The 26,489-nt window shown below is 42.0% G+C and overlaps 1 protein-coding gene across 17 annotated transcripts in view; it reads right to left on the bottom strand.

Annotated features, from left to right (window-relative positions):
• Nucleotides 1-26,489, bottom strand: part of AKAP13 (A-kinase anchoring protein 13) — a 323,215-nt gene that overhangs the window by 98,692 nt on the left and 198,034 nt on the right. The window contains exon 1 of one of the 17 annotated variants that reach the window (XM_027570088.2): nt 15,466-15,546. The exons of the other annotated variants lie outside the window; for them this stretch is intronic. Within the exon in view, the coding sequence (XP_027425889.1) occupies nt 15,466-15,546 (81 nt within the window). Of the gene's footprint in view, nt 1-15,465; nt 15,547-26,489 lie in introns of those variants that run through there. 17 annotated transcript variants of the gene reach the window in all.

Here is a 26,489-nt window from a genome sequence, read left to right as displayed (position 1 = left end):
AACTGTAAGTATCAGGAATTAAAATAAATCATTATTACAGATCCTACAGACATTGGAAAGATAACAAAGAGATATTATGAACAACATTACCATAACAGATTCAACAAGTTAGATTAAACGGAAACATTTCATGGAAGACACAAACTACCAAATCTGCTCAAGAAGATAAAGATAATCTGAATACCCTTATTCTATTAAAGACATTGAATTCAGTTAAAAACCTTCCTATAAGGAAATCTACAGGCCAAGAAGGCTTCAGTGGTGCATGCTACCAAACATTTAAGGAAGAAATTATACCAATTCTACACAAACTCTTACACAGAAGAGGAAGGAACAACATACAGCTCATTTTTATGAGTCCAGCATCACCCGGACACCAAACCTAGACAAAGACATTACAAGAAAAGTATAAATCAATATCCCTCAGGAACTCAGATGCAAAATCCTGAACAAAAATTAAGATACTGAATCCAGCAACACAGAAAGATCAAGGTGTTATGACCATCCCAGGAATGTTGAAAAATCAATTAACAGACCAAAAACTCCACAAATTAATGATTATCAAGAAATGTAGGAAAGTGCTGGGCAAAAATCAACATCTATTCATGATAAAACTTATAGAACACTGGAAACAGAAATGAAGTTCCTCAGCCTGATAAATAGTATCTACTAAAAAAACGCACACACACACACACACACAAAACACTTACAGTTAACATTATACTTAATGGCTAGAGACTAAATGCTTTTACTCTGAGATCAAGAACAAGGCAAGAATGTCCACGCTCATCACTTTTATTCAACACTGTATAGGAGTTTCTTCAATGCAGTAAAGCAGAAAAAAATAAAATGCATAGGTCTGGAAAGGAAGAAATAAAACTTTCTTTATTCATAGACAGCATGATTGCCTATGTATAAAATCCTAAGTAATCTACAAAAATGCTGCTATAATAAATCAGTTTAGCAAAGCTGCAAGATACAAAGTCAATATATAAAAAAGCAGCACTAATTCTACATATTAGCAGTGAATAATTAAAATGTAAAACTAAAAACAAAAGTAATACCATTTACAATAGCATCAATAAATATAAAATAATTAAGAAAATCTGAGCAAGACTTGTCTTCTAAGAGCTACAAAACACTGATGAGGAAAATTAAAGCATGCTTAAATAGAGACATCATGTTTATACACCAGAAAATTCAGTCCTGTTAAGTTGTGAATTCTCCCCAAACGATCACTACTTGATTCTAAGATTTACTATAAAAAGGTACAGTCATCAACCCAGTGTGGTACTGGCACAAAGACAAACATTTAGATCAATGGAATAAGAGAGAATCCACGAGAGACCTTCAGAGACATGGTGTATTGATATCTGACATAGATACCAAGTGTTATTCAACCAGGAAAAGAACAGTCTTCTGAACAAATAATCCTGCAACAAGCGGAGGTCCACATGCAAACAAAAAACAAATCTCCTTCAAATCTCAAATCTTCTATCAACTATAAAAATGAACTAAAAATATACCTAAATATTGAAGTTAAAACTACAAAACTTCTAGAAGTAAACAGAGGGAAATATTTTTTGTGATCTTGGGTCAGGCAAAGATTTCTCAGCACACATGAAAAACCTGAAAAAAATCGACCACATCAAAATTAAATTTTTTTGCTCCTCAAATGCATGGTTAGGAAAATGAAAAGGCAAACCACAGACTGGGAGAAAATATTTACACAGGATCTATCTGTTAAAGGACTGGTAATATAAACTATATTAAAATATAAATTATTAAAATATATAAATATTAAAATATAAACAATGAAAAACCTCTTAAAATGCCATAAGACAAACAACACACTTTTAAAATGGGCACAAGACTTGAGAAATTATTTCATCAAATATATATGACTGGCAAAGAACACAGGAGAAGGTATCCAACATCATTAATCATCAGGAAAGAGCAAATTGAAACCACAAAGAGCTAACGGTTCATATCAGAATGGTTAAAACTAAAGACTGATAAAACCAAGTGTTGACATAGATGTGGAGCAACTGAGCACTGATACATTACCGGAAGAATGCAAAAGAGTACAGCCACTTTAGACAACAGGTTAGCAATTTCTTATGATGTCACAGACACTTAATACAACACAACAATCCCACTGATGGGTATTTACCCAAGAAAAACAAATGTATCTTCGCACAAAGAATTTTACTGGAATTTTCATAGCAGCTTAACTCATGATAGCCCCTAACTAGAAACAACCCAATTTGCTGTCAATAGGTAAATGGATAAACAAATAGTGGTACATTCATACAGTGCAACAGACTTACAACAAGAAGGAATGAACCACTGATACAAACAACACAGATGAGTCTCAAGATCATGATGTTAAAAGAAAAAAAAAGCCAGACAAAAAATATTACCTAGTGTATGGTTCCATTTTTACGGTATTTTAGAAAAGACAAAAGTAATGTGAGCAAGCATATTAGTGATTCAACCGGAGGAACAGAATGACTGCAAGGGGACAGGAGGGAACTTTGGGGGTGATGGTGATATTCCTACCATGATTGCAGAAGTTACTACACAATTTAAACATTTGTCAAAACTCATCAAATTGTGAACTTAAATTGCTTTTATTGCATATAAATTATATTCCAATAGAGCTGAAAAAAATCCCCTAAATATAAGTGTAATATATGTTTTTAGTTTTTATAACTCCCAAACACTTTAACATTATAATCCTCCAGTTTCATTAAAATTTTAGGAAGCTTTGCCAAAATTCCTTATCTTAGAATATTTTTCATCGCCTTCTCAATTCCATGGCCAGTGAGTAAACTAACATTCTCGGCCTTCAATATGTAAGGGACTAACTGACTATACTTTGCATGTCATTTTAGGCATTTGCATTTTAGAAAAAGTAAGTTAAACAATTTGCAAAATATATAATATATACAGATAATATAAAATGTGAATATATTAATAATATATAATATATATTACTTTAAAATGTGTTGTTTCAATGGAAATTAAAATATTAAAAATAAAATATAAAAAAACCACAATAATGAAATTAAGATTAAATCAAATCTTTTTTTTAAAGATTAATTTATTTGAGAGAGAGGGAGTGAGCATGAGTGGGAGTAGGGGCAGAGGCAGAGGGAGAGAGAAAATCTCAAGCCGACTCCACACTGAGTGTGGAGCCCGACACGGGGCTCGATTTTATAACCCAGAGATCATGACCTGAGCCGAAATCAAGAGCTGGAGGCTTAACCAGCTGAGCTCACCCAGGTGCCCCTAAATCAAATCTCTTTGACTGAATACACTCATTTCTGAGTAACAGTGGTGAGAACATGTTCATGCTGGAGGAACATTCTTCGTGGGTCTCTCCTACCTTCCCCAGGTCTTGTGAGCAAACGCCCTGATCGTTCTTTTGTTCTACACTATCTTTTCCAAAATGTCTGTGTATCAAATAGCCTTGAAAAATAGAGATAGTTTCTTTCCGAAGCAAAGGGTAGGTCTGTTTACTATCCAGCATAATAAAGATAATGTCTCAGTCAAGGGCAAAGATCAGGCAGGCTCACCGCCCATTATAAAAACTGAGGTTTCCTACGGGTGGGGCTTCTTGGCTGTGACGAAGCATCCACCTGGGTTGCTCCGTGCTGCCCTTGGGGAACTTGGGAAAGCAAGAGGAACCAACAAGGAAATGATGTTCATGGTGCCTTTTGTGCAATGACTAATGAATTCATTTGTCCCAGGACCGAGGAGCCCTGTGACTTCAGCTAGCACCCATGAAACTGTCAGGCTAACTTGGGAGCCTGCAAGTAGGGTAAAATCTCAGACCTATCACAGTTTTGACAATTAGTATATATTAAATAGTATTAAAACATTTAAACACAGTGGAAGGCAAAAGTCTCTTGATAGAATCCCACCTATGTCGTGAAAAACCTTAATCTGATTCAGTTTTTCATTGAATGATTATGCTTGAATAAATATAAACAGTATCTATTTTAACTTTTCTGTAGTTCCCCAATTTTTCTTTACAAATTACTTTTTGGCAAATCTTCTGTTTTGTCATAGCTTTAGGTTGACAGAAAAGTTACAAAGAAAGCACATAGTTCTTATATACCTCTCCCTCACCAGCGTCTCCAATGGGAACATCTTACATAACCCTGGTACATTCGTCAATAGAAGAAACCAACATCGGTACATTACTATTAACTAAATTCTAGACTGGATTTGGATTTCATTTCTCTTTCCACTAATGTTCTTTTCTGTTCCAGGATCAAAACCAGGATACCACAGGGCACTGAGAGAGAGAGAGAGAGAGAGAGAGAGAGAGAGAGAGAGAGAGAGAGAGAGAGAGAGAGAGAGAGAGGGTGTGTACGCACATGTGTGTGTAATTTGGCATTTTAACATTTTCAATGAAATGTAATTCATATACTCTAAAACTCACCCAACTAAAGGGTATGATTCAATGGTTTAGGATATTCGCAGAGCTGTGTAACCATTAACCAATGTCTAAATTGAGAACATTTCATCATGCCAAGAAGATACTGTATCTGCTAGTCTTCACGCCCCACCCCAACCTCCGTTTCCCAGTTCTGGGCAATCATGAGTCGACTTTCTGTGTCTATGGACTTGCCTACTCCAGACACTTCACATAAATGGAACCACACATTATGTGGTCTTTGGTGACTGCCTTCTTTTACTTAGCAAAGGGTTTTCAAGGTTTTCCCATGTCAGAGCACGTATCAGTACATCATTCCTTTTACTACCAAATAATCCTCCACTGAGTGGGGATACCCACATTTTATTTATTTATGATGGACATTTGTGTTGTTTTCACTTTCTGGCAGTTTGGAATAATGCCGCTATGAAAATCCACGTGTGAGTTTTTGTTTTGGCGTGTTTTCATTTCTCCTGGGTTTACACCTGGGAGTGAAACTGCTGGGTCATGTGATACCTTCATGTTTAACATTCTGAGGAACTGACAGACTGTTCCAAAGTGGCTGCACCATTTGATGTCCCCACCAGCAATGTACAGGTGTTTTATCTTTCCATATCTGTGTCAACACTTGTAATTGTTCCTGTCTGTCTGATTGTAGCCATCCTAGGAGGTGTGAAGTGGTATCTCATGGGGGGGGAGAGAGGGAGAGGGAGAGGGAGAGAGAGGGAGAGGGAGAGAGAGAGAGGGGGAGAGAGAGAGAGAGGGAGAGAGAGAATGAGTGTGGCTGGGGGGCATGCCAGGGAGAAGCCGACTCCCTGCTGAGCAGGGACGCCCGATGCAAGGCTCAATCCCAGGACCCTGGGATCATGACTCAAGTTAAAAGCAGACACTCAACCAAATGAGTCACCCAGGTGCCCCAGGAGTATATATTTTTTAAATGGAAAATATATTCTAATCTGTTGGTTGCTTTCTAGGAAAGGAAGACAGTATGCAGATGTAATATGCATCACCCTTAGGTTTGTCTCCCTCCTTATAAAAAAAAAAGTATTAAATACCTTCTATATATCAAATCATTATGTGAAGCCTTAAAAGCAAAAGTAGTCAAAGTGTCCTGCAAGGTCTCAGAGTTTATGTGAGAGATGTGAAAGTGGTCAGTTACTATGTGCCTTGCACACAGCAGGCACTTAAAATGTGTGCTGACTGGGACAGTGTGAGCTATAATAAATAGAAAGGAGAATGAGAGGAACACCATGAGGAGTAACCATGTTTTAAATGCTCTGTGCATTTCTGGCCAGGTCACAAATGACACAAACAGAGACACGGGGCCAGAGTTAAGGACTCTCTTCTTCCGGTCCATGCAAGGCATTGCACAACACAGTGAGTGGGGAAGTCAGAGACAGCCACACCCTTGTAGAAACAGAAGAGTTGAGAGAGCTCAGTTTCACAGAAGTTAAGGAAGCAGAGGGCTGAAATGAGAAGGTAGGTCCACGGTGCCAACCACGGCAGAGCCGTCAAAACAGATAAAAGACATTACTGGACTGGGCAACTGTGAGGTCTCTTGTGACTTTGGAAAGAGCAGGTTTTAGCAGGACAGGTAAGATCAGAATTAAGGCTGTAAAAGATCTCTCGATATTTCTAGATTCACAGTACTTTACAGTTTGTAAAATACCGTCCGCTAGACTGGACCTCTCTCATGCCCCAGGAGGAGGCACAATGCCATTTGAGAGAGGAGCCCACACACACTCTGTGACGCTATATTTGGGGACAGTATCCTCGCATGTGAACTGTACTGGTAACTGCGTCTGCTCCCAAGACCGAGCTTCTTGAGAACAGAAGCACATCTTTATTCCATGGGTCTCCCGACTGAGTAGTTAAGTGTGGGGTTTAGGGTGGATTCTTAATGAGTCATCTTTGAATTCATTATCTTCAGTGATTTTACAGAGAATGAAAAGTTAGGAGAGCCTTTGGGATTATCACTCTGCCTCCGTTTACCAGATCCATAAACAACCAAAACCGAGGCCAGCAGAGGTGAAGTAACTCGAACAAGTCAGTACGGTATTCAGAAACAGTGAGGGCGTTTTCCTCACTTCCAATGCAGCATTCTTTCCCCAACCCCACAAGTGCCTCTTCTGACTTTTTTCTTTGTCTTGGAATTCAACAATTGTTTAAACAAGTTTTAATAACAATACTAAACTGAAAAAAGCTGGCAAAGTGCAATTCAGATCTCTGGAGAAGATTAGTTGGAAAACAGAGTCCCTGTTTACTTTAGACAAAAGGATTTAGAAAATAAAGTATCAAAATGAAACAACTAATATATGGAGCTGTGGGTGACAATTTTTTGAGTATCAGAATGCTGTCATTGAGAGATGTTTTCTGTTTGTTTGGGGCTCTCTGTCTAGATGCCTGCTGCAGTCACTGACAGCTAATTAACAGCGATGCACCGAGGAGGCTCACTGTCTCTATGGACACAAGACACTTAAGCAAATCTGGCCACAATGCAGTCATCAGCTGGTTCCTTCTTCCGAATTAGGACTCATTTACAAACAATTTAAAAGTAAAATCTATACTGGAAAACGGTAAGGTTTCAGGTAAATCAAGACTCTTTCACCAGGGAAGGACGGGGAAATCTAGCCTAAGAAGGCTTCCCGAAGCTCTCTTGCGGTCAACTACACACAGATCCATCCACACAGGTAGCCAGGCAGCGTACTGGGGGCACCCACCTTAGGCAAGAAACAGTGTTAAGGTGAAGCAACACAAAGATGAGTATGATGGGACCCTGACGACAGTTTGCACGGCAGGTCTCACAGTTTACACGTGTTAGGAACCCTCTTTAATTGGAAATGCCATGGGTTACATTTGCCTCCTTGCCCCAGGATAACAGAGGTAAATAACCATGTGAAATGACTCCACCATCCGTGGACCACAGCTCAGGAAACACTGAGTAGTCACTGAAATACAATAGGTATAGAGTACTGGAAACCCACAACAGGAAGGAAGCTCCTAGAATTAAAAAAAAAAAAAAAAAAAAATTAAAGAAAGATAATTTCTGGTTCAGATAGTTGAGAAAAGCTTAGCAAAAGTGGTGGTATATGAGGTGGGCCTTGAAAGGGGGCAGTATGCTCTGGAGAGAGAGGAGGAGAGGAAGGAAATTCCAGCCACGTGAAAAAAAGGATGAGCCATCAGTTGGGACACTTCAGAGCCGGAGTTCATAGCCTACGGCGGCACAGACTCCTTCCAAGAATCTGAGGGAAGCCATGGAACCCTTACCAGAAACACGCACGTGTGTCCAGTCAGTGGTTCTGGAGCATGTCCCTCAGAACCCCGATGACAGACCTTTTCCTTAGATGTTTCTGAGGAACACAAAAAGCCCAAAGGTTCCCAAAAAGAAGAATCGAAGGTATGGCTACAGTTGAATCTAGGGTTTATTCTCAAGCAAGGGTGGACCCTTCCGCCAGTTACAGAAGCAAGGGAGTGAGAGCAGTATTATGCCCGGAAGGTAACTCTAGAAGCGTACCGATAAAATGGGGTAGCGGGGAGGAAGGGGGCATGGAGCCTCAGGACACAGAGATCAGCGAGGAGGAGCCTGAAACCGGGCCAGTCTGGTGTCAGTGTGCCACCGGACTGGGGACATGTCCTCTGCAGACAGAAGCAGACCAGTACGCCAGCACACAGGGTAGAATCTACAGAAATAAGAAAAAGCGGTCAAAATCCACCATGTAACAGACAGGAAATCCAGTGGGGAAGAATACGATGGCACACTCTGTTTGACTATGCAGAGCTTCAGGTGCTCAGATGTCTTTAAGAGTTTGACATGAAGCAGCCTGGAAAGCTCCTTCTGGCCTCTTACAAACACAACCAGCGCAAAAGTGAGTGTGCATTGGGGAAATGCATGTAAGTCCAAACCACAACGAGATGCTGTATTACAGCCCTTCGGGTGGCCACCATCACCTCCCCACCTCCAAAAAACCACTGAGGAAACAACAAGTGTTGGCGAGGGCACAGAGAAGTTGGAACCTTGTGCACCGCTGGTGGGAATGTCAGACACAGCCGTCGCTGTGAAACGGTGGCTGATACTTCCCAAAATGACACGGAGAACTACCGCATGATCCAGCAATCCCACTTCTGGGTATATGCTGAAAAGAACTGACAGCTGGGACTCGAACAGTTATTTGTACACCAATGTCCACAGTAGCGCTATTCACAATAGATAAAAGGTGGAAACACCACAAATGCCCATCAATGGATGGATAAATAAAATGTGGTATGCACATACAGTGGAACACCATTCAGCCTTAAAAAGGAAGGAAAGTCTGACACATGCCACAACACGGATGACCCTGTGGACATGATGCTAAGTGAAACAAGCCAGTCAGCCCAAGTACAAATACTGTACGTTTCCACCTATGTGAGCGAACCAGAGTAGTCAAACTCAAGAGACAAAACAAAATCAGAATGGTGGTTTCCAGGCACGAGGAGGAGGGAGAGAGAGAAGTGGAATTATTATTTAATGGGTAGAGTCTCAGTTTGCAAAGATGAGAAAGTTCTGGAGACGCATGGAGGTGATGGTTGTACAACAATGTGAATGTACTGACCCACCAGGACCTGTACAGCTACTGCGTGGTAAATTCTGTGTTACGTGTGTGCTCCCACAATTAAATTAAAAAAAAAAAAAGTGTGCGGCAATTAGAGATCAGCAAGCTCATTTAGACAAAAGTGGTCAAGCGATGCACATAGTCAGGGCAGAGCTGGAATTCTGGGCCAGATGCTACCAATCACGGTCAATGCCATTAACCGGAGGGCCAACTTCATTTGCACCGAGTGTGGAAAGACTGTCAAAACACGTATCAGCATTTTCCACATCCTGTATACAGTGACAGCAACACCAAGCATACTGTCTTCTTGTGTGAACAGATCGTTCTTACTGTATCAGTAAACTGCTTAAGAGATATAAACTGGATTACAAAATATCTCCCCCATTTCAGAATCTGAAGTCACAGGTAAGTCTGCCCTAGTCTCAGTGCTATTCTTCAATAACTGTCTCTTTCTCACTCACACCAAGAGAGAACTTAAAAGACCACACAGTGTGGCTACACTGGAAACATTTTCAGAGTGCTTCCTATAGGCCAGATACAACGCCAAGTCCCGAGTACAAACATGGTAACACACCTGTTTGACCGTTAGTCTCTTCCAAAAGGTGACCTCTAAGACTGAGATTTTTCCATAAACAGATGATAAGCTGGTTCTCTGTACTATCAACAATTTTCTTACTTGGCTCTGAAACTAGGCTGGGCAAGATTCTGATTGTTAGCAGATTTAGGAGACAGAAAAGGAAGAAACAACAGTGTCAAGACGCTAATAATTTGAGTTTTAAAAGAGAACAATGAAGATGATTATGAGCCCATCTCTCCAGATTTTGCACTATGGCATCTTTGAGGTAGTATGAGCAAGATGCAGGACTGGCAACGGACTGAATGGGTAGGAGAGGAAAGAGTTCAAGATGATTCAGAAACTTTGTTTAGCAAGTGGCTGGAAGTGAGGAAGACAGACACTCTGCTATTACATATCCACATTTTTGGGAGGAAGAAGTTACCAAAAAACTTTCTGGCTCTGACCCCATTTACGATTCTTTAGCTAGAAACCAAACTTAGTCCTTTACCCACACTATCTCCATGATCCTTAGATCACAGACACCATAGGTATTCAACATCCAAAGTTCGGAGGAACTACTTGGCACATGGACCCTGGGACAATGGAAGCTCAGAAGAAATGTCAGGGCCATCCAGGTAATTTTTCATTCCTGCCATGAAGCCTGGGACTCCTTGTGATCATCTAAACTGCACCCACGTTGTGTTCCCATCAGTCTGAAAATAGAGTTGTACATATTTCCAGCAGAGAGGGAACTGCCTTTTGTTTTTGGCAGTGTTTCTCCTACTGTTTATATCTGAACATCCTAATAATACGAGCTCATGGTTACACCCAGCCTTCCCAGCCATTGCTCATATTTACTTCCTCTGCAACTGTCTCAGGAGATCCAGCCAGTTACAAGGCTGAACAAAAGGAAGCAAAAAACCCACCATCTGGACACGGAAGCCAATACTTGAGTCAAAATCTTTTCAGGGCATCAGATTGCAACTGAGCAGATATGCGCAGTTGCCCTCAGTCCTTAGCCTCCTTACATCTTCTGTTTGTCGCAAGGTGGAACTGTCTTAGAGAAAGCAAACGTATAAAGGATGTGTGTATTTCTCAGGAAAATGACACCAGACTTAAAGATAAATTACTCTTTCTGAGCTTTAGCTAATGAGGTCATGTGGCCTGCCCAAACATCATGGATAGGGATGGGGCTGTCCTCTGTAAATAATTTCATTCGATGCACACAAAACATGGTTGCAAATCTTTTAAGCATTCACCTGACACTCTTAATTACTAGCTACAAAGTATGCCGTCAATAAACCATCAATAACATGAAGAATCATATTATTATTAGTAGGCCATATTTTTGCAGGTACCTAAAGTTATAACATTAGTAAAACAGAAATGGGCCTTGGACTAAAATCAGGTTACATTAGCAGTCAATCCTAGATTCAGACACCCTTCTTTCTGGTATGCTAGTTTTGCAGTAAGTTTCAGATATGCAGTGTCCTCTTGTGTTAACACTGGTCTCAGGAATACTCACCATGAATTTAGCTCCTGAACTATGTTAGGTGAAAACTTCTATCATTCATCAACTTGTGAGTTCCCTACTAGCTTTTGAAGGATGTTGACAAAAATAGGCATGTTAGTACCAACAGGTTCCTGCCAACCATAAAATTCTTCCATATCCCATTCTGAGCATGTGATTCATAGTTACCAACCACTTATCATAGGAGCAAGAACTTACACACACATCGAGAGCGCATAGTCAAGGGAATGTCATACAGCAAGGAAGAGCAATGTGTGTGTGTGTGTGTGTGTGTGTGTGTGTGTGTGTGTGTGTGTGTGTGTGTGTGTGTGTGTGTACTGGGCCGTGGGCCAGAGGGGTAAGTGACCAATGAATACTGTTAACTTATGCCTTTTTATTTAGCAAAGAATTCAGAAAGGAGGTAACATTTCAGGGATGTTGGAGGCTGATGATGGGAAGCAAGAGCTGATCTGAGGACAAAGACTAACAACATATGCAGCTTTAGGGAAATCTTAAGAGAAGGCCTTGATGCAGGAGAGCTACCATGAAACAGAACTGCACAGAACTGATGAAGGGAAAAGATCGGATTGCAGCATAAGCCAAAGAAAGCATGGAGACATAACCCAGAATGAGAATTGTGAAGCTAACCCAGCGAATTACTAGGATGCCAGTGGGAGGGCCTGCAGTCGTAAATGTGGAATTCCACACCAGCGGGCCCACAATCTGAATTTTGTGTTTACTGTCATCCTCCATCTCTGTGTTCTTACCTTTCAGTACGTTAACTACAGCTTATGCAGCATGATGCGTAGGAATCCTTACTTAGTAGCCCTAAAAGATTAATTCAATTAATAAAACTTTTTTTTTAAAGATTATTTATTTATTTGACAGAGAGACAGCGAGAGAGGGAACACAAGCAGGGGGAGTGGGAGAGGGAGAAGCAGGCTTCCCGCGGAGCAGGGAGCCCAACGTGGGGCTCGATCCCAGGACCCTGGGATCAGGACCTGAGCTGAAGGCAGACACTTAAAGACTGAGCCACCCAGGCGCCCCTTAACAAAACTTTTTGAGCATTTAATACAAATTAGAAACATTGTTTTCAGTACTTAGAAATAGCGAACAGATGAAAAAATTACAAGTTCATTTGTATAAAAGAGCAAATTTCCACAGACAAAAGTGGAGTGAGAACATACACACCATCACTTGAGAACTGAAGTGGCATATACACCCAAATATAATAATGTTTTAAAAACACTGATTAAAGATACCAAAGCTCAAAATGAAAAATAATTGGAGAATACTTCTGAATGATTAAAGAAAAAAAATTGTGGAAAAAATCTGCAAAAAATTGTGCAACAAAATGAATTTATGTGAGGTCACAAATTTGCCCTAAGTGTTATGGAAGGAATTCCTACCCTGGGAAAGAAGCGGTCGACACAGCTTCTAAGACTATTTTCAATAGGAAAGTCTAGGGGCGCCTGGGTGGTCAGTCAGTTAAACGTCTGACTCTTGATCTCAGCTCAGGTCTTGATCTCAGGGCTGTGAGTTCAAGCCCCATGTTGGAGCCTACTTAAAAAGCAAACAAAAAAACAAAAACACAACATAAAACTCCTAAAGTCTAAAACAGAAAAGAAACACATGTATATTTATATGAAAACCGATTCACATATTCATGTAACAAAAGGCACTGCTGACTTGAAGAGTGGGTTTGCATCCTATTACCTATTACACATGAGCTGTGAGACCGTCGGAAAATTACTGAATACCCAATCTGTTTTTCCATATGTAAAATGAGACAAACACTAGGAATGTAAAAATGAAAAGCCTGGATCTCATATCCATCCACTTCTTCCCACTTCAGACCACAAAACCAAGTTACCATTCCTCGGGCTGCCATAATGGCGGCCTACCTCATTCCCACACCGCCAGAAGGATCTCTTCAAAACATTATTTGAGAAGTAACGTATCCAGACAAAGCCAAGTCCTCACGGCTGTCAAGGCCCTGCTTTTCTAGGTCCCACTTATGACCCTTCTGAAACTGGTCCTCTGCTTGCTCAGTCATGTGACACCCCCGTCACAGTGGCCCGGCCACTGCTTCCCCGAATACCTCAGGGCCTCTACATTTACTGTTCATTCTCGCCTGAACACTTTCCCTTGGTAGAGTGAGCATCTTTCTATCCTCAGGAGATCAGTTTTTTAAACGGCAGCACCTCAGAAACATCTTTTATCTAAAACAGGCCTTCTGATTATTTCCTATATTCCCCACTGCTTATTCCTGTTGAATCACTTACAGCAATTCCTACTTTTTACTGTCTGTCTTTGAGCAATAGGAGGATTTTAAAGAACCGTGTACTCCTTGGACTTAGTGCCGTCGCTGGCATAGAACGGGTCATTAATACTGTTTTAATGTATGGCTCTCAACAACCTTCTTCTCTGTCTCCAAAGCAAAAAAACTAACACGAAACTTAGCTATCTTATTTCAAACACACTATTTTCAGGACTCCTAGTGTTTACTTATTTGTAATCAATGCATATTTTCTGAGAAGTGAAGTTTTCTCTACTAAAACACTTTCATTATACAATTGGCACACGGTACAAAAAAAAAAAAAGAAGAAGAATACAAACAAATTCACCTAAAAAACTAATTCCATCCTTCATTAGCTATGGCCTTGTGGAAAAAAAAAAAAGAAAATCACATCTTTGTCAGTCAAGTTCTTCATACTCCTCACCATGGCTCAAGAGATGAAGAGAAGCCTTACGCTCTTCCTATGGGGGTGGGGGGGGGTGGGGCGTGAGGAGAAGGGGAACAGCTGCTGCCTGAGCAGTAAGTCTCAAATGAAATAATGTACATGGAAGTGTTTCGTTAAAATTGTAAAACAGCATCTCCGAGGCCAATAGGCCCATGCTGACTTAGCTGCACTCGTAAAGGCTTTCCTTCCCAGCTAGAGCGTAGAGTACTATGCATTTTAGCATTATTTTAAGTGTATGATTCTCCCTGTGACACCTAGACTGGGATGTTCTACCCTCTCTCCTTTTTTTCTTTCTTTCTCTTCCCCCAGACAAGTAAAATCTAAGATCATCAAGAGTCAAGCACATAAAAGTCCTAAAAACTGGGCTCTCCTAAATATATTATATGAGGACAGAAATTTTAAAACACCACTGTGCTTTCACAGAGGTAATCACATTTCGGAGAAACTAAAATTAATAACATCTTGGAACAAGTTCAAAATGCCAAATCCCCAACTGCTCTCAGGCTAGGCCTAGCAAGTCAGACAAGTACCTGACAGCAATTAGGTGGGACAGTGACACCACTCTACCACAAATCACGACTCCTCTCTGGCCCTTCACCCAAGGTGGTAGTTCGTTGGCTTCTGTGTCTAGCCTTCTAGACCCATTTCTTGGCCTCAATGGACCAAGGAAAAAATTTAGGAAGTCCCAAGTAATAAACCGCATTGATAAATTGATAGCACAGTTCCAAAATTTCTTTGACCAGGGCAATACATTACCTCTCTGCCTACACTCTGCTAGCGTTACACTTTCACAAGTTCAGGTACTGAGGTTCTTTTGGCATCTGTGAAGCACTTGGTTGGCTTCCAATTTCCCCTGCCTTTGCCAGAAAACTGCTAAACTTCCAAAAAGTGCTCCTTGAGTTGTCCAACATTCCCAGACTCCCATCTTATGGCTGGAGGAGTCCTTACTAATTTTAGCTACAAGGATGCCTTCTGTGAGCAATTAGCTATTCAGAGTCTCCGCCCCCATCCCGCTTAGACACCCAACATCACTAACGCCAAGAAAACAAATACAGCTCTCAACAGAGTCCACGAAAGGCAGTCAAAACCAAGGCTGAAGCACCACTTTGCAACTGTAATAAATAGGTTGGGGACCCTGTGAAAGGAAATGTTCATCTTGCCCCGACAGAGTTGCAAGAGACAGCAGAAGACAACAGAGAGCGATACCCAGACAGGAAGGGCTGGAGCAAGGGAGGCTGAGGGAACGGAGAACAGGGACAGACGGACAGACAGAGACATCTTAGGAAAGAGCAACTCTAAAGGCAAATTTCTCCCGCTGTGATTTTCAAGACTATGAGGTGCTCCTAAGCTTTAAGAATGCATTTTAAAGCAAACAAAATGACATTTCAACAGTAAGTGTGGCTCAGTCCTGATTCTTAAGCCCCCCTCCCCCCGCAGTCTCTGTTCAGATCTTCTTTTAAGAACCCTAAAATCACCAACCTCACCCCTCCGCTCCCGACTTTTCACACATCTTCTCAGCCTTTCTCCCAGTACGGGGCAGCCGGGCGCTCAGTTACCGGACGCAAAGAGAGGAAGGAGCTTGCGAGCTTTGAGGTGTGTGCAGTGCGGCCCCTTACCTTCAGCAACACCACATCTACGGTCCTGTCCACCTTGGAGAAGTCACACAAGCTGTAGCGTCTCTTGTGCCGCTCATACATCTTTGCCCCAGCTGCGCCCCCCAAGTCCACGGTGCCTAATTTCTCACGCCGAGCTGGAGACACTGCACTCCAGATTCCTCTCTCTATAAAACCCTCAAAGGGTCCAAAATTGATTAAAAAGAAACCAAGTGGAATCCAATTCCTTGAACGGATCGAAGGCTTTCTGGCAACTTCAGAGCACTGTAATTCATACTATAAACAGTAAGTGCCTCCTGATCCTATACTTTAGGCAGATCTTGAGTGAAAGAGAAGCACACAGCGTTTCCATCACTGGCGACAACTCTAGTAGAAAAATTAAGAATGAACCAGCTAAGCATAATGGCTGACGCACGTGGGGGAAAAACCCAAAGCAGGCAATAAAAATCCAGTATGCACTTTGTCAGGAAAAGCGAAAGACAGAAAAAGGTAAGACAACTCTATTTCAAAGGGATGGCATGAAAACATTCTCATTCTCTCATTAAATTCTGTTCTCGCTTACAAAAACAAAACAAAAAAGACGAGGAGGGTAAATTTTTCCTTTACAGAAAAAACAAAAACAAAAACCAGCAGAAGCTTGGAGATTCTGTTCAAAGTCGAGTCTTCGGAGTCAGGCTCCTGCTCACCAGGCAGAAGGGCTTGGTTCCGATTTCAGTTGAAAATCTCTAATGACAGCACAGGAAAAGGCGACAAGAAAGACCACTCCCCCTGCTCTACTCTCTCCTCCCTTCTTGGGCGCTGGCCCTTCCCTGCCCCAGCCCCCCTTTTCCCTCACCCTCAGGAACGTCACTACTTGCCCTTTGAGCTCCGCACCAGCAGCCTTGGAGGTTTGAAAACCTAATTGCAGTGGGAACATGATTCATCCACAGACGGAGAAGAGAAAAACAAGGCTTCTTTTTCCAACCCACTTCCTCCTCCTCCTCCTCACTGTCCCTATGAAAAAGGCTCTGTCAGGCATTGCAAGATGCAACTCGAATGCTTTGAAGTCAGAGCAGTACGATAATAAAGGGGGGAGGATGTCATCCTAAACATCATGAGCAAGTACAACACACTTATCTATTCCACGAAGTACAGAAAATTGAAACTACCCAAGGCGCACACTGCAGCTCCCTGCCAAAAGCAAACCAGTGATTTAACATGAGAAAAATGTCAGCCAAGTATTTAAGGCTATGTCTCTAGGATCCAGAAGTGGCTACAAAAGTGCCTGATATGGTTTAAAAATCATCAAGAGTTCATCTTTTTGTTTTTGTTTTTTGTTTTTTTTGTGGGGCAGGGGGGTGGGTGGGGAGAAAGTGAGTGAGTGAAGGAAGACCTTTACAGACAATTAAAGAGAAAAGGAGTAGAATGAATGGGTGCATGTGTCAATACTTCTGAGTGAGGAGGGTCACCTAGGCTGGGACTGCGTCCCCCTTCAGGGCTTTCGTGCGCACTGGCTAAGCCTTGCGGCTCTGTCACTTCATTCTTGCTGAGGCCCCCTCCCCCCAGCTCCGCCCTGTGCCGCAGCCTCCGAGTGGCCTACTCCAGAATTCATCCTCTTCAGACACCCTCTCAACTTGGTTCTTAAATGATGGGGGGGGGGGGGGGACCGAAGGAAGCAAAAAGGGGAAAAGAGTGGAGAGAGGAAAAGAATAAGATCTTGTCCTTCTAGGAGCATTAGGCTGCCACCATTTTCCTCAAGGGGCTAAGGTAGTCATTAGCCAGACCTGAAGAGTGTGAATGAGGGGGTTCAGATACCACAGGGGAGAGGAAGAAAAGAGATTCAGTACTTAAATTTCTGTCAGTATTGCAGAGTTGGTGACAAGGTTTCTCAGGAGTTTTATAAAAGGGGTGTAGAAGGTCTGATGAGTCATCATTTCCCCAGTCCAGGCGTTCACACTGCTAACCAGCCAAAGGAGGGAAATGCAGCAAACCCTATGAGGAAAGCAAGCGTTGTCCTCACCTATTACTACACTGCGGCCCTAGCTGTGCCCAATGCAGAGCCCCGATCCCCACCCCTCCCTGTGTCATCCAAGGCCGGTGGACCACCTCCCCCTCCCCGCGTGCCCCCGGTGAGCCCTGGCTCTGTGATGTTACCAACGCGAACAGTGAAACAGACGTTGCTTTTCACCAGAGTGAGGATGGAAAACAGTAGAAACACGATGATTAGAGAGAGATTAAAGAGTTGTAAATAAAGTTCTTGCTCAGACTTCCCAAAAGGGTGGGAACCTGACCAGGACTTTACAAATACTTTGAGACTCTGTGGTCCAGAGCACAAATCGTAAGACCCTTTTAGGCTTTAGGGTATGGGAAAATGGCTGGTTTTATCAGCTTTTCTGTAGGAACTTTCATCAGGCTGTAATTTAGAAACCCCCTCCTCTCCATATGAACACAAGGCTGGCTCCCCTCTGTCCTCCACATGGTTTATCCCTCCTGCCACGCCCTCTGTTTTAATTAAAAGCAAATGTTTCCTGCTTCCAAGGTTCCCAGGCATCTCTCAAGGGATCGGAGATGCTTTAGTCACCATACAGCCTTCCTATTCCCAACCTTGTCTAAGTACTTACTGACTTAAATGCAGATAATCTATATTGCTTTAACAGATATTTTGTGCCTTGCAGTGAAGGCAAACAAATAACAAGGTCTCTGTCCTCAAGATGTTTATATAAAGAGAAACCGGTTTCAAAATAAAGTAATTGTCTGAAATGTTTTAAGACCTACAGATTAACTTTTTTATTTCTGACCATCTGCTGACTTTGTGCCAGAGGCTGGAAATCTAGGTTTCCTACTCCTTCTGCACACATAAACCTACTACAAAGATTTAGAATTGTCCTTCCGTATTCTGTTCCTTCTTATAGAATAAACGCTTTGGGTAGGGAACAAATACTCGGGGCAGGGCGGGGGGGGGGGGGGGACCGTCTGTTTTGCCTTCCCCTCTGGATCTGTTCAGCACTTTCCACAGAAGACAGAATCCGCAGCCCTATGCTTGGGCTGCTGAGCTGACAATTCCAAGTTTTTATCAAAAACATCTGGAACCACTGAACAGTTACTCAGTTAGTAGTTTGAAACACACCAACCAATCATTTTGTATCCAGACCAGAGCCGAGAGCTACAAATTTTTGTTTTGAGAAAATTCTCCCTTTTCTTTAATTTTGGGAACTTGTAGTAAAATAGGTTTACTATTGACAGCCTCTTACCATAGTAGTTATTTACAAGATTAATCCTATCTCCCTTCTGTGTCCTCCATCCCACTCTCTATCCTCAAAAGGAGTCCCAAATTCTTCAACAGAAGCAACCAGTGCTTGTACTCTGTTCATACCACAGGCCCAACATATGTGCTTAAAGATTCCAGAAAATGAAGTAGAAAAATGTTTTATGCATTTTAAGTCAACTACAGCATTTCTGTTCACAAATTAAATTTTCCCTTGATTTATTTAATTACAACATCTAACACCTTATCCAAATTATTTAAGCAATTCTCATGGGTCAGCTCTATTCAGCTCCTTTTGTTTAGTTAGGGCAGAACCCAGTCTCAAGGCCCCACAGTCAAATTTCTGAATTAGGACACCACCTAGTGGGGATGCTAAGACTCAAACAGAACACCAAAAGCCAGTAAGCACTGCAGGGAGGTGCAGGGGGGTGGGGGCGGGGGGGGCGGTCTACTTCTAAATATTTTTCCTATAACCCCAAAGTGAACACAAAACAGCAGCATGAGACTGGGCACTGGCTAACTGACCCCTCCCAATGATCAATTCAGTCTCTGCAGGAACACAAGATACCAGGGTGAAAATCAAGGGTTCTTTCTATTCCGAGGTGTGCCGCTGTTCTCACTGAGCAATGTGGGATGATGACTTGGACTCTCTGGACCTAGGTTTCCAGAACTGAAAAATGACAGGGGGTGGGCACGAGAGGAAGTTCCTTCTTGAAGGGACATGGTCAGCCTGAGACTAAGCAATCTTTTATCACCTGCCACATAGCTCATAGGATGTGGGCAGACACAGAGGAGAAAGAAAAAGGAATTGAGAAATTCTCTCAAAATCGGCTGTAGAAAACATGTGTATTCTTACGTCACTGTGTTTTCCTCCGCCACTTTTCACATGAAATCAGAAGGAAGGAAAGGTCTACCACAGTTAATTTTCATTTATCTGTGATTAACTTAAAAACAGTGAGTCACCCAGAGTTACCTGTTTGTTGGTGGCAGAATTTACTAGAATATAGATAAAACACTTCACCTCCACTTGGGCAATTCTCGTCTGCTTGGAATAACAGACTCCTTCATGTATGACGGTCGCTTAATGAAAGAAGGAAATTCTTTACAATGGCTGCAAAAGCATGGTTTCTATTTGGGATTTCCTTTTTAATTTCAACTGAGGTGTCTGATCCAGGAGAGGGAGGCCTACTGTCCTCGTCCGCCAGGCATTTCTCCAACTTTCAGATTTGGAGGTTCCAAGGTGAAAAAGGCAGCAGAGAAGGCAGCGAAGCCAGCAGCCCACCAGCAGTTCTTTTTCATTTGGCCTGAGTGGTAGCAAAGCTGCGCGTCTGCTTAACCCCTTACTGCCTTTGCAAGAAGAAACCTGATGACCATTTAGCTGGCAGCAGCAAGTTATTTGACCACAACTAACAATGGCAAAAGAAATTAAGATGGACGAATACAAGAAAAGTAACAAAAAGCCTTAAAAATGTCTCTGCACAAACTTTTGCTCCTCCTGGGAAACAGGTCTCAACAGGAACAAGTCCACAAATGCTGAATTTTACTAAAACTGCCAACAGCTTGGTAAAATAAAAGGAGTGGGGAGAAAAGAGAGATGGCAGAATCATAATTTCGGGTAGAAAGGTAGTGACAGGATAGCTTCTTCTGGGGCAAGACTGATTAACAACAATGTGTACTGAGTACTTGTTGTTTGCCAGGTGCTTCCACATGCACAATCTCATTGATTCCTCCTCAAAAGCTAGAATGTTAGCACCCACTTGGCAGCTGAGCAAGAAGTGCACTCAGAGCACCTCTTGGGTAAGGTCATACAGCTAACAACGTGAGCCTCTCTCACACTCAATTCTGTAAATCTTCTTTCCTTTCATTACGCATCTTATTTTGCCTTGAGTAATCCCCCAAAGTTAAAGAAAGAAAACTATCGTTGAGAAAACTTGGAATTTGTTACTCATATCAATATTTTCATATCTGATTTTACACAAATGCCAAAGGACTGAAAAATTTTTTTTCAATAAAAATGACAAATCATTCCTAATTTTAGAAAGTACAGGTAGAAAGTGTATCATTACGTTAAACAGACTCGACTTGTCAACATTTTAATACTGAACATTTCCCTTTTTTTTTTTTAACAGCTTTTCACTCTAGTAATATATTACAAAAATCAGAACGAACGCATCCAACACAAGAGACTTTAGTCTGAACACTGACGACTGAGAGCCAGGTCTTCCTCAGAATTAACCAGCCCACTAATCCTAGTTTTTCTCCTTGGGACAAACATTATGTTGACGCAGCATTTTAAATATTTGAAGATACCCACCACGACTCACTCACTGTCCTCCTCAGGGGTTCTCCCCTGGATCACAGTTCCCACAACTGCTGGCTGGCTGATGGCTCTCGCATACATACTCTGGGGTGATTAAGATGAAACTGACTGTCTTAACACAAATACCACCCTATTACAAGGATAAACGCCTCTGATGAAATAAGCTCACTTCCTGTACCTTTTTTGTTGGACTCAAAATAGGTCTTCTCCATACTGTAATAAAACGTCCCATACCTTGTGATTTTATGTGAAGAACCCACTTTACATCTCTCCCTTCTATATTCTCATTATCACTTTAGCCTACAAACAGCATCTTGAACCTAGATTCTGTCACTGAAATAACAGCTGTCCCTCCAAACCTTGTGTCATCAATAAAGCTGAAGAGCAAGGCTAACAATGGAGGTCCAGGGTGCCTGGGTGGCTCAGTCGGTCAGGCGTCTGCCTTCAGTTCAGGTCACGATCCCAGGGTCCTGGGATCAAGCCCCACATCGGGCTCCCTGCTCAGCAGAGAGCCTGCTTCTCCCTCTCCCTCTACCTGCCGCTCTGCCTACTTGTGCTATCTCTCTGTCAAATAAATAAAATAAAATCTTTAAAAACAAACAAACAATGGAAGCCCAGAGATACCCCAAAGCCTACCCTGGAAGGATGGTGATGCACCAACCAGCACTCCTGATGAAGTGCTAGTCCACCAGCTATAAAGCCAACTGAACCTCCAGTCCCATTTCTTCATCTTCTTTACTATGTGGAACAATCTGTAACATTTCCTGCTGAAATTAATACATACTAGATGGCCGACATTCTCCTGTTCAGCCTGTCTAGTGCCCCTATCAAAAGAACTGAGACACCGCCCATGCAGTATACGGTTTGATAATCATCTCTGTGTGCTCATGAACTATATTTGAAACCAGATCCCAAAGACAGTCATATATGATCAATTGTAAGTCACATTCACTGTTATTTCTGAATCTTCTAGCAACATTTATTTTTAGCACGACCATTATGACTACATCACATAAGACAGTACAGCACTCACAAAACAAAACCTACTTTGATTTTTCCTCATAATGGTGAAAGAACTACTTCTCACATGCAGAAATCTTACCAACTTCATAATCCTACAATTGCAAACTTTTAGTTGAGCAAAATAACTAAGTAATAGCACCTCTTTGTCCCCCCAAAGCATTAAGAGTAAAAAGGAAATGCACCCTCCCCACACGTTCTTATTCTTCAACACACTAACTATAGTATTAAAGAGTCATTCAAATAACACTTCTGCTATTTCCCCCGCCCAAATAGTTGGTATATACATTTACAACCACAAGGCTCAGACTAAACTTTTGGTCATAACCTCTACTTCAGATGGTAAGCTAGACCTTGAAAAATATTTAAGTTACTACTTAAGTGATTTTTTTTTTTTAAAGATTTACTTATTTATTTAAGGGGGGGCAAGGAGAGAGGGGCAGAGGGAGAGGGAGAGAGAAACTCTAAGCAGACTCCACAGTGAGTGTGCAGTACAATGTGGGGCTCAATCTCACAACCCTGAGATCCCAACCTGAACCAAAATCAAGAGTCAGATGCTTAGCCAACTGCACCACCCAGGCACCCCCACCATTTAAATGATTTTTAAGCAACTTTATGGAGATATAATCGACATATGATAAATGGCACCTATTTAAGTATACCAAATATTTTGTATTTTTTAGAATTTTCAAATTTTTCCAAAGAATGTGGCTTTAAAATACATTAGTATTTTAAAAACATGGAATGCTCAGAATGCCAAAAATGGCAAATTTAGTATCAGTAGCAACTTGAACAACCAAGAAATTTCACAAGGAAAATTCGTAATGTTGTCGTGATCGTATACTACAACCTTCAACAAGCTTTTTGGGGAGTGAAGTGGATCAGACAGATATTTACTCAACACCCATGCTGGGCACTGACGGTCCCGCAGCAAACAAGACATGAAGAAGTTATGAGAATGGGCCAGAAGTGTTTGAACAGAGGAGTACAGGGTGCTCCGTCTCCTAGAGAACATCTGCCTGGAGATGGAAACGCTCCACGGGCCAGCACGGGCCTGCTGCGGCGATGCTGACTAACCGGAGGCCCGACAGAGGAGCAGGAACTAACTGGGTGAGAGGAACGTGCGCAGCACTGCAGGGAGGCCCGGGACGGAGAGCTTCGCAGGCATTCTGGGGACAGGCTCTGGCAGAGGATTGGCTGCGAAGGCCCAGAGGTGAGAAACAGTAAGTGACAAAGGACGAGGCCTGAGGAGCAGAAAAAGGCCAGCTCCCGATGAACACGCTACTCATACTGAGAAGTCTGAATGAATCATGGCAACAAGAAAAAGCCATTGAAGGGTTGTTAGCTAGGGAAAGGCACAATCAGTTCTGCACTTGAAAAATACCATTTTTCTAGAGCATGCTCAATAGACAGGAGGGAAAAGATGAGAGGCAGGGAGACAGGTCACAAAGCTGTAATGGCAGCAGATGAGAGTGGAGGGGAGGTCCAAAGGTATTTACCTTTGACTGGCACTGGGGATGGGAGGGGCGAGGGAGAAAGCAGTGTTGTTTGACTGGGATTCTGCCCTGGGCAACCAGATAAACAGTGGAATGGAGCAGAAGGAGGTGGCAGGAAGAGATCAGATGATCAGTCGGTTTTAGATGCAGAGAATCAGAGGATCTCAGAGACATCCAAGCAGAGCCCTGGTAAGCAGGCGAGCGTGTACATCTAGAGCCCAGGAGAATGGCTGGGATTGGGCATTCGGATTTGGGAATCAACACACAGATGGGACATCAGGGACGCTAAAAGAAGGAAATATCTCATACAGCAGTAAACAATGTCAAGTGTTGTAAAAAGGTCAAGCAAGTAAGAGATTTGGATTTTGCTAACGTTTTATGGACTGGTAGGTGCAGCTCTGAGGTAGCAGAGTGATGAGAGCTGGATATAAATATTCTACCATTTCACAAGGAAACATTTAGGCTCTGTCTATATACTCAACTTTTCCTAGCTGCCTCTTAAGATATTTTTCCTATTAGAGAAAGCATCTTAGTGAATCCTTCCATAATGGTTGCTATAGGATTGCTAACCTGGTAATAAATATTTTAGATTGTAAAAAACTTTGAGAAATGAAGCATTAACAGAGAAAAAGAACCATAACACAAAGTGAGTTCTACACAACATGTATGCCTGCTCTTTTGTGTACTTTCAATTCCTTCCAAGAGATTCTGTCATAGAGACCAGAACAGAACACTTGAGTGCACACACTGCTATCTTGGTTAGGAATATGGACAAGGGCTTCATAACAGCTAGAGAAGGGAAGCAGGGTGGAGAGTGTTTTGGCAAGGAAACGGAAAAAGAAGAGAACAGCCAACAAGTAAGAAACTCCCTTTCCATATGAACATCTATGGAAATAAGAACAAACCTCACTCTATAAAACAAAGGCAATGAGATCAAGGGAAACATCACTGACATTTACTGACCAGAATTTCCTAATGGGATTTTGTCATCACTAGCATGTCACAGCCAGTTAGTAGTGAACTAGTGAGTATTAACAAAATTCATTTATCCCTTCAACAAATATTTAAATGCCTGCTTTAGTTCTGGTGCTCTGCAAGGTGTTATGAGCTATAAAGATGGATGAGACATTCCTGGGACCTCAAGGAAGGGGCAACAGCATGAAATACAAACATGAGACCGCACGGGTAGTACAAATGAAGTGCAGAACTCCACCAAAGGAATGAGGATCTCTGGCTGAACTGATTAGGCAGAAAAATTCCATGAAGGTAGGCGTTGCCTTTAAAAAGTATGAATGGGGTACAGATGTTGATGAGTGGCAGGTATGACGGAGGACTAGCCACACTGTCTAGTCACATGCGTCAAATCCTTTAGGGGAGTGCTAGAACATTAGCCTGGGAAAGCATTAACCATCTAAATTATAAAAGCATATGATGTCATGCCAAAAAGTACAGACTCTATTCAGAGGCAAGTGGGAGCCAGCAAGGGCTTTGGAGCAGAGAAGCCATATGGCTTGTGCTGTAATTCAGGAGGACACTACAAAAGTCTTTGGCCTCATCAAGCCTAATCTCCCTCGTCTGGATGTCATACCACTCCATGGTCTTGTCCAGTCTCATTCACTACTATTCCCCAAGATAGGTATCCAGTTGGTCTCTTAAGGACCACAATCAGGACTTGGTTCTTCCTCCCTCAACACCCTTGGCCCTTAGGAACAGTTGTGGCTTATAGAATTCCCTACCTCATCACTCCACCTTAGCCAAAATCCACTCTTTAAGTCCTATCTTCCTAATTAGGGAATCTCTCTGCCTATTCTAACCTACCTTAAAACTCTATCCTTTGAACTTTGATAGTCCTGAACTCTGATGCACTCACTTTCCAGCGTTCTGCTCTGCACTGTTCCTTGATGCTTACTTTGACTCTAAGTAGATGGGGAGTTCCTTAAAGGCCAATAGGCACTTCTTCAGTTTCTCCTGCAGAGTGCTAAAAATGGCACCAGACACCCAAAGGCTGGGTGACTGATTATGTACTCATTTATTACCACAGTCATAATCCTCAGACTTTTCCAATGGCTGACCAGATTTAGTTATTAAACAACAAGAGAACAAGTTTTTGTCAGCATTAACATACAGAAAAGGTGGTTAGTCTAAGAGTTTCCGAATTTAAAGGATAAAAGCCCTGGTCAGACATGAAAATTTAAATTTCAAAATAACCATACCCTTAGGAAAATTTTGTATCCCACATAAAATGCAAATGTATTACACTTTAGGAAATTACTCAACTTACTCTTATTTTTCACTTCACGGCAAAAAGAACAGCCCTAATATAGTCATTCAGTCAGACAAGCCAAGAAGTGATTCAACTTCCCATGGAAGACTTCCCTCATCCCTCTAGGCACACACACACCACCATACAGTCATGCCTTCCAAAAAATATAGAGGTATAACTTGCTCTTTTTATCAATTGTCCAAAAGACAAAACAAAGGGAAGAGAGAAAAATCCTTCAAGAAAAAAAAATCCCCTACTTTCTAACAAGACTGCCAGGTCAGTTTTGCCATTTGCTCATTCCCAAAAGAATAAATCTGGTTTTGCTCATTTAGAGACTACTATTTGGAGCTTGTATTTGGTAATTTTATTCAACTAGAACAAGTATTTTGAAGTTTGCACATTTTCAAGGAAGGATAACATAACTGTTTACCTCAGATGAAATTGTGAGAATTTGTGTCGGATGAAATGTTAGCACAAAAATATGTTTTGGGGTGGGGGAATGGCCCTTTACTGAAATCCACACAGGCCAAGATGTCCCCTATAGTACATGCCAGAAGTGAAGGGGCAGCCAACTGGCTAGTGATGCTCCACACAACAGTCAAGAGCGACCCTGCAGCTAGACTGGCTCGGCCACGCTTTATGACCTTTCTGTTCCTTGGTTTCTCACCTGTAAAATGGGGGCAA

Source organism: Zalophus californianus, chromosome 6 (assembly GCF_009762305.2).
Source record: "Zalophus californianus isolate mZalCal1 chromosome 6, mZalCal1.pri.v2, whole genome shotgun sequence".
NCBI lineage: Eukaryota > Metazoa > Chordata > Mammalia > Carnivora > Otariidae > Zalophus > Zalophus californianus.
Note: the sequence above shows the minus strand (reverse complement) of the source record. Positions and strands in the feature narration are given on the sequence as shown.